Source organism: Geotrypetes seraphini, chromosome 2 (assembly GCF_902459505.1).
Source record: "Geotrypetes seraphini chromosome 2, aGeoSer1.1, whole genome shotgun sequence".
NCBI lineage: Eukaryota > Metazoa > Chordata > Amphibia > Gymnophiona > Dermophiidae > Geotrypetes > Geotrypetes seraphini.
The window spans coordinates 34,725,392-34,741,321 of record NC_047085.1 but is presented as its reverse complement, the minus strand read 5'-3'; the positions used below and the strand labels follow the sequence as shown (position 1 = coordinate 34,741,321).

The 15,930-nt window shown below is 44.2% G+C and overlaps 1 protein-coding gene across 4 annotated transcripts in view; it reads right to left on the bottom strand.

Annotated features, from left to right (window-relative positions):
* The window catches only part of ADCY8 (adenylate cyclase 8), a 588,267-nt gene that overhangs the window by 211,497 nt on the left and 360,840 nt on the right, over positions 1-15,930 (bottom strand). For 3 of the 4 annotated variants that reach the window (XM_033933219.1, XM_033933220.1, XM_033933217.1), the window contains exon 8: positions 6,968-7,165. The exons of the other annotated variant lie outside the window; for it this stretch is intronic. In XM_033933219.1, coding sequence (XP_033789110.1) covers positions 6,968-7,165 — 198 coding nt within the window. The remainder of the gene's footprint in view (positions 1-6,967; positions 7,166-15,930) is intronic. 4 annotated transcript variants of the gene reach the window in all.

Sequence of the window (15,930 nt, the reverse complement as noted above, 5' to 3'; positions counted from 1 at the left end):
AGATATTTCCCTGTCCCCAGAAGTGTTAGTATCTGGATTTACTTCACTGATATGCATTGCCACACTTCATAGGAGAATAATACTAAGAGAGAATTCTATAAGGGGCCATTCCATCTATAAATTTATTTGTTACTTAATATACCACAATTCCTTTGGTTAAAGCGGTTTACCTACTAAAATCAGAAAGTTAGAAAAGAGCTCCATTTGTTGTAACTTACACACATTCAAGAGGAGTAAAGTATAATGTGCTCGCTGTGTAAGACCTGCAGATCATCCCCACAGGAGTTAATTAAAGGCCTGCTCACATAAATATATTTTGAAGGCCTTCTTGAAACTGGGTAGGGCTGATATTCTTCTAACTGACTGGGGCAATGCATTCCAAAGCTTAGGCATGATGAAAAAGAAAGTGGAATGCCTGTCTGCTTCATTGGAGGCTTTGGAAGGGTGGGGGGGGGGGGAGGGATAATCAATTGGCATCTAAAGAGCATAAGGAAGAATCAAGTTAGAGAGGGGACATAAAATTTTAAATTGGAATCAGTGAGGGAGAGGTAACCAATGTAAGGACAGCGGAAGAGGGGTACATTAGTCATATGGTTTTGTGGAGTTTGGAGACATCGTAATTCACATTGAGTAAGGCCTGAGTGAATGTTATTGCAATAATCAATATGGGAACGTACAAATGCATGCAGTAACATCTGAAGGGAACGGATGGAAATCAACTTCAGAGACGAAGGGGCGGATTTGAACCTTCCATTTGCCGCTCCCCCTCCCTCCCCACGGATTTGAAGCCTCCGTTCGGGGTTACCGTCGGCAGCTCCTTTCCCACGCCTGACAGCGGCTGCACGGACCGAACAGCCAGGTCCCTGATTATACGCTTCCCCTCCCCCTCCCCAGCTGTAGATCAACTTCAGAGGCAAAGGGGCGGATTTTAATCTTCCGTTTGCAGCTCCCCCTCCCTCCCCAGCCACGCTCGCTCCTCCATCCATGCTTCCGCCGCGATGGCGATCCAGGGTGGCCGGGTAATGGCATACGCCACATGCGGCCATGAGCTAGCGGCAGTTGATTCCAGAGCGTGCGAGGCCAGCTTTTCAGCCCTTCTTGAGGGGGCGGGACAGGCTGGTGAGGAGCTTCGGGGGCTGCTGCTGTTAGCCCCGGCAGAGACGGAGCAGCCGAGCTGAGCTGGCGGCAGAGCCCTCGTGTGTGTCCCCCCTCCCTCCCCGGTGCCAGCGCCGCTCTCTCTCTCGGTGGGCTGGGCCGGACCGCGGCTTCTTCGCTCCAGAGCTCGGCAGTGGGGCGATGAGCGAGCGCAGGGGGATCGGGGCCATGCTGCCAGCAGGACAGCCCCAGCCCTCTCCCTCCTCCCCTCGCGAAGCACGCATGCGCACTCTCGCCTTGGCACATCCCGACAGAACAGGGATCAGGGAACACGTGGTGCAAGTGCGCGCTTAGCATTTTATTATTACAGTTTGAAGAAACACAGGGCAGGATTTTTCCTTGATGCAGGAGTGATCCTACCCAATCTCCAAACAGCTGCTAGGACCTCCAGCAGCAATCTCATGAGACTGCAACGGGAGGTCATAGCTGCCAATTTGTCAATGGAAACAACATAGGCAGGAGCAACCGAGGACTGTTCCTACTCTAGCTAGCTAGAATTTGTATCGACGGGGGAACCCTTAAAGAGAGTTTATAGAATTCAGTTTGGGAATCACTGAGTTATGGCCTTGCCTACTGTAACCGCCAGGAGAGACCATAAGTGGTGGTGGTTGGGGACCTGGCATCTGAGCTTATCAGGTTCTGACATTTGAGAGAGAGAGCTCCCATCTCCATGATCTCATGGCCTCCCAATCTAGAAGCTTATCCACTGGTCTACTTGTAGCATAAAAGGGGGCTTCCAAAGATTTAAATGCAGGCTTTCTTTTCCCTATTGAAATGCTTTGCTCACAACTTAGATAGGCCATCAAAACTCTATAACAAATTCAGTTGCTATGCTCCTCATCAATCTTCAAGATCTTTTGTGAGATTCTCCTGGGTCTCCTCTAACATCCTCAGTGCTACTAAAGGGCCTCCTTGGGCATTCTCCTATGGCTGTGTACCCAAAGTCGCATGCTTGCACCATATGCCTCAGCACAGAGGTCTTAACCTTCAAAACTGCATCCATCATTCACCGTATCCTTTTAAGGAAACTCTGCTGCTCCTCTCATCCTATTCTTCTCCAAGGCATGGCCTACTTCCCGCAGAACCCTCAACAGAATACTTCTAAATCTCCCTTCCACAAAAAATCTGTAATACAAACATATTTTCCACTCCATGCTCACCTTTCTAGGCATAAAAACTTGGAATGACCTTACTGAAATGACCAGGACGGAATCTAACTACATCATATTCCAGAAGAAACTGAAAACTCATCTATTTTGACACTTAATCACCTGTATCCTCTCCTCCCCCTCCACACCTCTCCCTACCCCCTCCTCCCCTCCTCTTCCCTTCTCCCCTTCTCCTTCCTCACCCCCTCTTTAACTTGCCTTGAGCCTACCTAGGTATGAGCGACGCAGAAATAGAAGATTAGATTCGATAATATATGCGCTAAACATAATGATCGATGATGATGTCACTGTGAGCTGGTCTCTTCTCAGAGCCCCACAGTGACAATGGGGATACCTTCCAGATAAGTCTGCTAGCTCCTTTCACAATTTTTACAGGCTACAGCACGGCACCTATAACTTCCCCTCCGTCCTTGAATATTCTAACTTTAATAAGGGAGTGTCAATTCCTGAAAGCTGGTCAAAAAGAGGATAGCTTTATAATAGGTTGCCTAACATATGTGACAGGGATATACATACATTATATCAATTTGCTTCTCCTCTTTGGCATTTAAAAATTTCCAATTTTATTTTACAAATTATCTGCATATATACAAATCATATCTTAATAGATGGCTTACTCAGGACAGATAACTCTTTGCTTACAGAGGATATATGTGTATATTTTATTGGCATATCCTTTGGCATAATGAGAATGCAGATTTTGGAGGATGGTCAGAGAAATTTGAGAGTCTACCATGGAGATGCTAGACTGAGGATGTGGCATTGGTGTGTGGGGAAATCAAACTTGAGGGAAGGCCATAAGAGGACAGGAGGAAAAAAAAAAAAAATTGAGGTGAGAGTATATGCCTGGGGGAGGGAGAATGGAGTTTTTGCAAGGAGGGAGAAGATTTTGGGGGCAGAATCAGGGGTCTTGCTGGGAGACAGAGGGAGGGAGAACTTCAGTTGGAGTGAGAGATGAAACTGGGAAGGCTGGATTCTCAAGAGGGAATTTCAGGTCTTATGATGGCGAAATATGGAACAATGTCTTAGTTTATTTTTGTTTGCTGTATAGAATTTTATCACTCTGTGTGTGTGTATAAAGATTTTATGGATGTTTGATTGTGCTCTGCCTAGCATATAGGTAGAATATAAATAAATAAAATAAATATTTTATATCCATATTGTTTGGCAATTTTTGAAAAGACCTTTCTTTGAACATAAAACACTGTTTTACTCATTGAAACATATTTTAAGATTACTCCTAAAATGTATTGTGTTAGTTCAATAGGAAGGTCTCATCTAGTTGGGGTGGGGGGGGTTCATTTTACTGTACCAAAGTAACTCCCCCCCCCAGTAAAAATGTGAACCATATGCAGATGAATAACCCTGAAGCAGAGTATTCTGACATGCAAAACCCAATCGTGTCATACCTCATCCTCAATTTGAATAAACAGTGAAGACTATTTTGCTATGATGGTCCATTTCAATAACACTGGCAATCCAAGTGGTTTTTAATGATTATATATGATAATGGGATTTTGACCGATTTTTGTTTGGTGCTATTTATATAGAAGCCACTGGAAGTTCTTTTGAATCTAGGGCCTCAGGATCCTAAATTTACAATAAGTATTGAAGTGCTTAAAGTGCTCAGAGTTGTAAATCAGTGTACCTAGGGTTACCAGATTTGTTCATGGAAAAAAAAGTGGACAGCTCAGCCCCAGCCCCGCCCCATTCCGCCCCAGCCCCACCCCCTCACAAACCTCATCTCTTCTTCCCTGAGTCCGGGCCACATCTGGAGGGCTTCCGAGGATGTGCAGATGTGATGCGATGATGTCACATGCATGTGATGTCATCACATTGCATCTGTGCATGTTCGGAGGCCCACCAGACATAGCTCGGGGCCTTCCAAAACCCAGACAAACTGCTGGGTTTTGAAAATCCATCTTGGCGCCCAGACAGTTGTCTAAAAAGCGGACATGTCCAGGTTTTCCCCAGACATCTGGTAACCCTAAGTACACCTGACTTAACTCATTTCCCTTGACCTGGTCCTGCTCCCTTTTGCTTAGGATCCTAAATGCCAGTGCTGGAACAAGACAGATATTCAAATGGAGGCAACCAGCTCTTAAAGTTAGGTACCGCCCTTTTCATTGTTTTGATGACAATGAATGATATAGGAAAATCTTCGAATTTAGGAACTGGAGACATGAAATCCCTGCTGAGAAAAAAAATAGCCTACAAAGCTGAAAAAAGGTTCATTACCATCATGGTATGTACAAACATATCTGAACTGGAGACATCGTGCCCTGAAAAAAATACTCTAGTAGGCTGCAGTCATTGATATAAGTATTTGTGACTCGCTGAGCAAAAAGATACCAAAAGTGGAGTTACAAACACTGTTCTAAGTTGGGTGGAAGTTCTCCACTTACAGTCCTACCAGTAGGCGGTGTTGTTTCACGATAATGAGGGCCAGACAAGCTCTGCAGGACTCCAGCAATTTTGACCAGCACCCCCTATTGACAGGGAAGCAGTTGGAGGACTCCATTTCAGCCTAGAGCAGGGGTGTCATAGTCCCTCCTCGAGGGTCGCAATCCAGTCGGGTTTTCAGGATTTACCTAATGAATATGCATGAGATCTATTTGCAGGCACTGCTTTCAATGCATATTCATTGGGGGAATCCTGAAAACCCGACTGGATTGCGACCCTCGAGTAGGGACTTTGACATCCCTGGCCTAGAGAGAACAGTGGTTACAAATAACAAAGATAGGGGCTATAAAAGTTGGAAGGGGTAAATTGACTATAGGGTCAATAGAAAAGGACTGTGCAATTTTTTTTCCTCTATGGATTACAGAGATACAGATTAGAGAATGACCCGGTGCCAAAATTCATCACAGTCTCCGTCCCCATGGATAACCGCGGGAAACCATCTTCATGTCATTCTTTAAGGAGAGAGGGAAGAATCAGAGTATGAATGGCTACAACCACTGACCCGCAAGCTTTGCTTTGAAGAATGCTGGTGTAGAAGGACCGAGGTTGAAACAGACACTACAGAATGACAGTCTCTGGTATCCAGAGCAGATCTTGTGATGTCATAATGCCTCATTCCACCAGTGCCTAAGAGCCAATCACATCAGTGATGTCACAATGGCTTCATTATCCTTGGCTCCCATAAGAATCAGAGTATGAATGGCCACAACCACTGACCCGCAAGCTTTGCTTTGAAGAATGCTGGTGTAGAAGGACTGAGGTTGAATTAGACACTAAAAAATGACATGGGATTATTTCCCGCGGTTATCCGCGGGGACGGGAACGGTGATGAATTTTGTCATCGGGTCATTCTCTAATACAGATGTTTTAAGCTTGCTGTTTTTCAAATTTTTTTTATTAGAAAAAAAAAAAAAGTACCCTTTATTGATAAACGTTTCTCATTTTTTAATCACATAATTAGACCATACCTGAGGCTGAAATTTTGGCAGGATTTTGCAGTTGATATCCCTCTATCTTGTGGTATAAATAAGTCACATACCCCAGTTTTGGTACCTTTTCGCTCAGCAGGTCACACTTGTTTCCTTCTTTACTGACACAACGCTTCTTTGCATAAATATCTTATTAAAAGATAAACAGTTACTGGCAGGCCTGGGACATCAGGATCTCTACCTGAAGTGGAGGAAGAATGTTTTTAGTATAAATTCAAAGAAGGTTAAACAAACTACAGACAGAAATAAGAGATCCATTGTTTATGTTCTGCAAATGTTTTAGGAGCAAAAGAAAATTAGTTTCACCATTTGACGTCGGCGGTGTTCCCTTGCCTCTCTGGCATTACAGAATCTTCAAAGCGGAGTCTTTGTCACCACAGGTTTTTGACCAACATTCAGCAAGGCATGATTTACACCCAGTTGATTGACCCCCTGATGCAGGCGTGTTTGCCGAAACACGGGCCCTTGTCGGGTCCTAATAAGCTGAGCTTCTTGTACATCTTGAAGGCCCTCTGTGCTTTCTTTTGTTCCTACGTATTGCTGTGTACTTTGGATCCCTCTTTTTCTTGTCATCTCCAAAATTTGTTAAGCAGACAAATAAAACAAAAATAATTTGGCGGCCTCTTCCCTTTAAACTCAACAATTTGAATAGATTATGAACAAAAAGGCATCGGCTGTGAAGTCGTTCCTCCTTTCAGAGATGCTGCAAGAGTTTTGAACAGGCTGCGCATACTCAAAATGCTGCTTTAAGGAGAAAAAGTCGGTTAAACAAGATGTCAACATGTGAAAGGGCAGCTTCTGCTTTAAGACTAAGGAACCTCTCTGAACTACAATGCACAGACCAGTAAAATGAAAGAAAAATCAATCACAGTGTGTGTTTTCTTTTCTCCTGTTTTCACATTACATGCAGGCACCAGCTCTTTAACTTTGCAATTTAAGCATCTTGGTCTATATTGCCAGTGTGGTGTGCTAGAATGATTTTCGATTTTTCCCCATCTAAATGGGTGCCATTTTGCATGCTCTGTGAACAGAATTAATACATTCTGCACCATAATCTACTCTTGTCAGCTCAATCACGCTTACAAGAATCACAACACAAAGCTGTCTCCTCTAACTCTCCTCAAATTCTGTGGATATTCTCAGACAATTTTAATTGGATAAAAAAATAAGCAGCTATCAAGACTCAGCTACCTTATGCTCCAGGCTGGAGTCTTTAAACATCAGAGAGAAAGGCTTGATATGCTCTCTTCTCAACTTATCGCCACTTCGTAAGTCGATGGTGTGCTCTATTCGCTTGTTAATTTCCTCAGGCCCAGACTGGACATGCAAAGCTTGTGCAAGATGGTTTGGAAGCAGATTTATTGAATTTCTTGTTAGAGCAGCCAGAGTCTAGGGGAAAGCACATGCAAACAGAATAAACCTGCTAGTCCCCTGGTGTTATAATGCAAGGGTTTTTTTTAGTACATATTGCATTGCAAATCGTACCAGCATTCCATGCAATTCATTCAGTGGACCTACAAGGTAACGTAAGGTTAACAAAAATGAGTTTATTTCAACTGAGAATACACAGCTGACTGCTTTTATGCATATATTCCACCGGGTGTACTTCTGTGCCCTTGCATTTGGCATTCCACTGGTCAAGATCATTACTGCAAATGGCTCTGTTATCATAGTTATAATAACACTAAGAGTTATTATTAGTGGCAGAGAAATTCTGATCATATGAAACGCAGGTAAAATGTAGCAGAGGGATGGTATGCTCAGTTTAACAAAACAAGTACATTTGCACATCTCCTTGATTTTATATATTGGATGTCTAAAATTGTGTGTGATTCTTATATCCACATGCAAATAAATGAAATGGCCATTGACCATCGATTATTGGCTATTAACAGTCAATTACTGACATAAATTGGCTCAAATTTGGATTTGCGTAGATTCTATAAAGATTCATGTCAGGACAGTGGCATAGTAAGGGGGGGGGAGCAATGGAGTTGGCCTGCCCCAGGCGCCATCTTGGTGAGGGCATCAACACCTCTTCGCCCCCCCCACCATGTTCGCGCTCAGCACGAGCAACTACTGTGGCCTCCTGCTGCTCGCACTGGCCTGGCTCCCTTTGAAATCACTTCTGGGTCACTGGGCCAGGAAGTGACATCAGAGGTAGGGTTACCATATCCAGAAAACGGAGGACAGATTGAGACATCCAGGTTTTATTTTCATTGAAAGCAATGGAAGTAAAACCCAGATGGTTCAATCCGTCCTCCTTTTTCTGGAGTCATATGGTAACTCTAATCAGAAGGAAAGCCAAAACTGGCACAACAAGCAGGCCAGGGAAGCTGCTGACGTTGGTGAAGATCTAAAGAGGTATGGGGTGGGAAGGGAGGGCTCAAGTGTGGCATGGGAGGACCAGGGAGGTGCAGAAGGAGGGGGAAGTGGAGAGGAGGGTGCAGGGGTGCGCCACCACCCCGGCCGCCTCCTATTCTCACTATGCCACTGCGTCAGGGCATTCCACAGAATTACGCACAGCGTTACAGAACACGAGGGTTGCAGGCCATGATTTACACCAAGTTTCGGTTGGTGTAACTCAGGCCTGCACAACTTCGGCCCTCGCCAGGCCAGGTTTTCAGGATTTCCCCAATGAATATGCATGAGATCTATTTGCATGCACTGCTTTCAATGCATATTCATTGGGGAAATCCTGAAAACCCAACTGGATTCGGCCCTCAAGCATTGGAGTTGTGCAGGCCTGATCCAACTCCTTGATCTCAATGATAGTCACCTGAATGTACGCCAAACAGTATCCCAGTGGTTCTTAAACCTGTCCCGGGGGACCCCTCAGCCAGTCAGTTTTTCAACATATCCCCAATGAATATGCATGAGGCAGATTTGCATATAACAGAGGTGACAGGCATGCAAATCTGCTTCATGCATTTTCGGGACCCAAAAAAACAAATCCGCTCTGAAATAAATCCTCATTCAAAATGATAGTTTGAAAAAATAATTTAAAAAAATGTGATGTGCTCAGACCCATAACCAAAATGGCACAGGGTAGGCAAGGGTTACCAGAGGACCATCATAGCCACATCAATGTCCCAATCGCCTACAGCTTGCTACACTTTTACAATCTTTTTATCACCATCTTTTATATATATAGAAATACATATAGATAAATAGATACCACATATATATATATATATATATATATATATATATATATATGTGGTACTTATTTTTATGGTGTGACTGGTGATTCATCCACTTCACGGCTTGCCTTGCCTCCTGGACATTAACACCTTTTTTTTTTTTACATGCAACACACATATTCAAGGACTCCCCACCAATCTGAGTTTCGCTGTTTTTGGCTTCTTCAGGAGGAGACGCCCACTGACTTCGCACTCAATCCAACGTTTACTTCTCATCAGGCAAGCGTTGCTTCCCTGACAAGGAGTAAAAATTGTATTGAGTGTCCCCTTCTTGTGTGTTACATGTTAAAAAAGGCAAGTCGTGCATCGGTGATATATATATATATGCTGAAAACTCAATTGTTTGTTAGCGCTTTCCTGTGTTAGGTTTTTTTCTTTTCTTTTCCTTTTTGACGACTGCTATTTTGCAATTGTGTTCATATGTGGTACTTAACCTGTTATGATTGCAATCTTTGTAAACTGTATAGTTAATATACAGTATATAAATTTTTAAATATATATATATGTCTCCAGTGCACAATATATATATACACAAGCAGTGATATTCTAGTGAGCTCCTAGTGTGAATGATAATGCATATTCATTAGGGATATCTTGAAAAGTTGACTGGCTGGGGGTCCCCCAGAACATGTTTAAGAAGCATTGCACTATAAGAGCACTCGGCCCAAAGCGCCCCTTATAGAATAGTGCTGAATGCAAATGTTTCCTGGCGCTTACTTTTTGCCACCATTTACCGAACCTGGCCCAATTAGTTTTCCACTAGTTTAAACGTTATCTTCTGCACCAAATGAGATGTTTTGTAGGCATTAGGTGAGATTTTTGGGGACTAATTTATTCAGCTGGATTTATATTCGTCGAGGAGATTACGCGGAGCCTAAACACAGTGGGCCCTGATTCTATAAATGGAATTTAACTCCTAGGTGCTGCTTGGCATGGCTGTCAATCAACCGCTAGACGCAGTTTATAAATCATGCTTAGTTATTAGGCGCCGGCAAGCTTTAAATCCTTAGGCTCACTGCCATTTAGGCCAGGGTTTTCTTGAACTAAACTAGTGCGCATAAGTCATTCCATGCCCAAAGTCAACCCCAAATCTACCTCAAATCCACCCCTAGCCATACCTACCTTGAAGTGATGCTTACCGAGATAGGCACCTACCGGCTAATTAGTCCCCCCCCTTATTACAAAATCACGCAAGAGGTTTTTAGTGCCGGCTAGTACGCTGAATGCTCTGCACTGCTCCGATGCTCGTAGAGCATTCAGAGCGCCGGCCGGTGCTAAAAAAAAAACTCTTGGGCGGTTTTGTAAAAAGGGAGGTAAATTTATTAATAGTTTTTCAAATTTGTTTTTTTAATGGTTCTTTCAATTATCGGCGCTGATTAAGCCAATTAAAAAAAAATTAAGTTAAATGCCTAGATTGGCTAGGCATGCCAATCTAGGTGCCCTACTGTAGACGTCTTTTATAAAATCAGGGCCAGTTTGTATGCTAGTTATTATTCTGTTCCATATCTCTAATATAGGATGCATCGTCTTTGTTTCTTTTTAAAAAAAAATTTTTTTAAATAAATAAAATACAGTACATTGGTTTGTGATAGCTGGCAACCTAATATAAACTTGGTATTTTATCAGAACCCCTCCCCCCAATAGGAGTGTTCTTGTTTAAAACGTTAATTTCATTTACCACTTCTACGTGAACACTGCAAAATGATCCAAAATGACCCATACAATAATAACAAATAAATCCTATTTGCACAAATGTAAGTGTAGCCCTGGGAGAACAATGAACCTCTTGCTGCCCTGCCAAGGAACTGATGTTGGCAAACAGAAATCTGGCACAGAAAACAGAGCCTTCTGATCGTGCTATGCCAAGAAACGGAAACAGAAAATGAAGCCACAATGCAGTGATCTTTAACCCGTTCGTTCCCCTCAGTTACAGCATTAGCTAATAGAGTCGATGCAGTCGTTTCGCTCAGGTTACGAGAGGAGTTTAGATTCCAGGATGTGGAATTTTTAATTTGCACTTACTTGTGGAGTCGTACGGGCTGAAATGGGATAAGAGCCTACGAGTAAGTAGTGAGACATAAATTCAAAGGGGAAACACTACGGCCCAGATTCTCTATAGGGCGCCGATATCGGTGAGCGCCTAAAAAGCAGCCGCCGATCGCGTTTTCAATCACACGATAGCGCCGTATAGAGAATCGCGCCTCCGGGAAAGACAGGCACCAGAAATGGAGGCCAGGGTTTTCCAGGCCTATATTTCTGGCGGCTATCTTTGCCGTGAATCGCGCCTTCATAGGCACTTTGCAGCGCCTAACGCCGCTTCTGTCATTAGCCTCCGGAGGCATGATTCTAATGCCTTTTCTTTAGGCACAGTTAGGCGCTTTAAATTTACAGTTATTTGCCGTTTGAAACGGCCTTTCTCTGTTAACGTAGGCACCTTGCTGGCGCCTACCAGCGCCTAAATTAAGATGCCATTTGTAGAATTTCCCCCTAAGAGTTCTTGACATGCAAAAGAACACACAGCCATCAAAGAGGCGCGGTTCATTCTGGGAAGAATTAAGGGGCCCTTTAATCAAAATGCGCTAAAATTTCCACTTAATGCAACTTAATACAGAGATTTCCTGTATGCTAACTTGAAATTTAACCTCCCCTTCCTCCCCAAGCACAGTTTTTAGTGCCGGCCGTGGTGGTAACTGATAGGAATTCTATGAGTGTCAGAGCTGTTACTGCTGCGGCCTGCAATGAAAACCACACTACGGTTTTGTAAAAAGGGGGCATGGGGGGAGGGGTGTTAGTGTTGTTAACAGGGCTCTTTCCTTTTGCTTTTTAATGCAGCTCATACACTAATGTGCCCACTAGCATGAGAGACCTGCACAAATTTAATGCAGGCACTTAGGCCTTGATTCTATAAACGGAGCCTAGCAGCACCTAGGTGTGGTTGTCAATGAACCGCTAGGCGCTGTTTGTAGAACTGAGCACTTAGGTGCCGATAGACTTCTTAATGTTAGGTGACAGTGTATTAGACCAGGGTTTTCCATGGCCTAATTTATCGGTGACGGGACAAAAGCGCGCCAGACAAATGCGCGCCGACAAATTGGAGCAGACAATTGAACGCAAGACATCAGCGCGCCACACAAAAACTGTATTTTATCGGTGACGGGACAAAAGCGCGCCGACAACTTGGAGCAGACAATTGAGCACAAGACATTAGCGCGCCGCATGAAAACTTTATTTTAAAGGGCTTTGACGGGGAGTGTGGGGGGGGAACCCCCCACACTTTACTGAATACTGTTCGCGCTGCCATGTTGAGGGGCTGTGGGGGGGTATAACCCCCATTATATAGAAAACTTAACTTTTCCCCTAAAAAATAGGGAAAAAGTTAAGTTTCCTCTATAATGGGGGGTTACAACCCCCAAAAAATAGAAGACAGAAAGTGAGGTAATGGGAAAACTCCACAATATGAATGGACCCTCACTCGTTAGGGTTAAATCATCAATCTGTATATTGCTTGATCAGTCTGTTAGAAAATTTTTCATTGGATTCAAAAACTGACCAACAACCGGTACAACATTAATTACTTATCCTTTATTGAAGTAAAGTTGCTTGCCCCAATAATTACGTGCCCGACGGGACCCGTTTCGCCTAAACAGGCTTTCTCAAGGGTTCCAACAGGGAGCACTTATTTTCGGCGTCCTCATGTTCCCTTTAAAATAAGTTTTTTGAGTGGCGCGCTGAAGTCTTGTGCTCAATTGTCTGCTCCAATTTGTCAGCGCTTGTTTGTCCGGCGCGCTTATGACTATGAATCAATTTATCAGCATCTAAGGTAGATGCCCAGAGGCGCATAAGGCAATCCACTGCCAAAATAGCCATTCCACTTGGCGGGTAGGAGTTTTAATCCTTTTTAATTGGTTTTAATGTCACTGTTCAATTAACAATCCTGTCTGAACCAATTAAAAAATTAAGTTAGTCGCCTACATCGGTTGGCTCCCTCAACCTAGGCGCCTACTTGTAGGCATGGCTTATAGAATCGGGGCCTTAGCGCCATTAGGAGCTCCTGCATTAACTCCGCCTTAACCTGCTAGCGCACGCATGCCATAATACAGCAGCCGATTAACGCAAACATGACCGTTCCCCAATACATGCCACACCCCTTCGCCAAAATATGCTCTTTCATATGGTTCATAGACAAAACCGTCGAAGACAAAGGTGTGTGCTGACAACTGAGCGCAAGACGGAAGGGTGCGCCGAAGAAAAAGAGTGTTTTTAGGGGCTCCGATGGGGGGTTTTGTTGGGGAACCCCTCCACTTTACTTAATACAGATCACGGCGGTGTTGTGGGGGGTTTGGGGGCTTGTAACCCCCCTCATTATACTGGAAACTTAACTGTTTTCCTGTTTTTTAGGGAAAAAGTGAAGTTTTCAGTAAAATGTGGGGGGTTACAACCCCCCAAATCCCCCACAACGCCCCCACAACGCGGTGCGATCTGTAGAAAGTAAAGTGGGGGGGTTCCCCCCCACACCCCCTGTCGGAGCCCTTTAAAACAGTCATTTTCTTCAGTGCGTGGCTCCGCATTGCGCTCAGTTGTCTGTGCGCGCCTTTGTCCCGGCGCGCTCTTGACCTGACGCCCTTTCATATAAAAGCCCCCACATATACAGCCTAATATTCCAAGTTTAAATTGCTTTGAGCTGCCCAACTGCCAATATTCACTGCCACTACACAGGGCATGGCCGCTGAATATCATCTCTGACTGCCCATGTTGAAAATTGGTCAGAGTGGTACAGGGAGTGGCACCGAATGGTTAGGAGGGTTCCGGCAATATTCAGTGCTTGGACATGCACAGCTAAGCAGCTGAAATTAGGAGAGGTCAAAAGCTGTCCTTATTTTAGCTTCTTAGCAGCTGTATGTGGGTCCTGGCTAAATATCATCCAGGCCCCATATAGGAGGGCTCCTTTTACGAAGCTGCGGTAGCGGCTCTAACGCGCGCGACGTTTAATCACGCGCTACCCTCGCGTGAGCCGAAAAACTACCGCCTGCTCAAGAGGAGGCGGTAGCGGCTAGTGCGGCCGGCAGTTTAGCGCATCCTATTACGTGCGTTAAACCGCTACCGCAGCTTTGTAAAAGGAGCCCTTATTGTGTGATTCCACCCCCCCTCCACGAGCCCCCTTGCTCCAGGCCGCAACAGTAAGAATCTTCTCCCCTGGAACATTACCCACCCATACCGGTCCAGATACCCTAGGGTTACTAGACGTCCAGATTTACCCGGATATGTCCCCTTTTTAGAGGGCATGTCTGGGCGGCTAGATGGCTTTTCAAAACCCAGCACTTAGGGTTTTGAAAAGCTTCCAGCTCAGGACAGCGTCGGGAGGGCGTCCGCACATGCGCGGATGAAACGCGTGACATCACGCACACGTGTGCGACATCATCATTTCATACTTGCGCCTGTGCAGATGCTCTCCTGACCCGGCTCCGAGCACAAGAACAGGTTGAGGTGGGCAAGGCTGACCCTGAATGGCGGGGGCTAATTCTTCCTGCAGCTGTCGGTGTTTAAAAAAACCATGCTGGCTGCTGCGGACTGATTTTTACCCCATACTTTTTCCTTCACACTAGCAGTTTTTTTTCTCAACTCTCTAGGTCTGTCCTTGTAGTGTCCTTGAAACACGATGGAAGAGCCTTTTTTGGAACTTAGGCCATAAATCTATACCTACTGATCACATCTCAAAACAAGTAGCATTTCTTTCACAAACCATATGTATTTATTAACATAAGCTCTTTCCCATTGATCTGGTTTCTGAGAGAAGGAGCGGATTTGCCCTAAGATCACTCTCTTTTATGTTGGATAAAATTGGCTTTGCACATTTTGAGTGGGCTGTCTGGGGTTAACATTTCTTGCCCTGAAAAGAATGAAGGGGTATTCAAGGCTGGCTGTCATTCAGTAGCTATATTTATTTCATGCCAGCAATTAAAGCCCTTTTTATTTGGTAACTGAGTTAAGTTTTCACAGCAGGGGAACTGCAAAGGCTGAGGTGTTTTGCATTATTTGAAATTAAACTGAATTGCAACACCAAAAGCTGGAAGGTTCTGATCTTTCTTTCTGAAAAATAATTGTGGAGAAAAGTAAATAAAAGGAATGAAGGACCCCTTTTGCAAAATCCGACAGCGCAGTAAATGCTCTGATGCCCACAGGAATTGCACATGCGTCGAAGCACTTGGCATGCGACACTCACCTGTGTTGCTTTGTAAAAGGGGGCCTAAGTAAAATACTTTCATTCAGTACCAACGATGAACCAATTTTGCTCAAAATCAAAATGAAATGAAATCAATTGAACTTACTTGCATTGGCTTGTGTAGCGTATTCCTGTTATGATGGTGAGGACCAGCCAGCATGACTTCAGCAAAGGAAGATCTTGCTTGACGAACTTACTGCACTTCTTTGAAGGAGTAAATAGGCAGATGGACAAGGGTGAGCCGGTCGACATTGTATATCTAGATTTTCAGAAGGCGTTCGACAAGGTCCCACATGAACGTCTACTTTGAAAAATTGAGAGCAATGGAATGGAGGGTGAAATACTCACGTGGATTAAAAACTGATTGGCGGATAGGAAACAGAGAGTGGGGGTAAATTGACAATACTTGGACTGGAAAAGTGTCACGAGTGCAGTGCCGCAGGGTTTGGTGCTCGGGCCTGTGATCTTCAACTTATTTATAAATGACCTAGAAATTGGCACGACGGGTGAGGTGATTAAATTTGCGGACGATACAAAGTTATTCAGAGTAGTGATGACACAGAAGGATTGCAAAGACCTACAAAGAGACATAAATAAACTCGAGGAATGGACCGCAAAATGGCAAATTAGGTTAAACGTGGATAAGTTTAAGGTGATGCATGTCGGTAACAAAAATCATATGCACAAATACAGGATGTCCAGTGCTATACTCAGAGAGAGCCCCCAGGAAA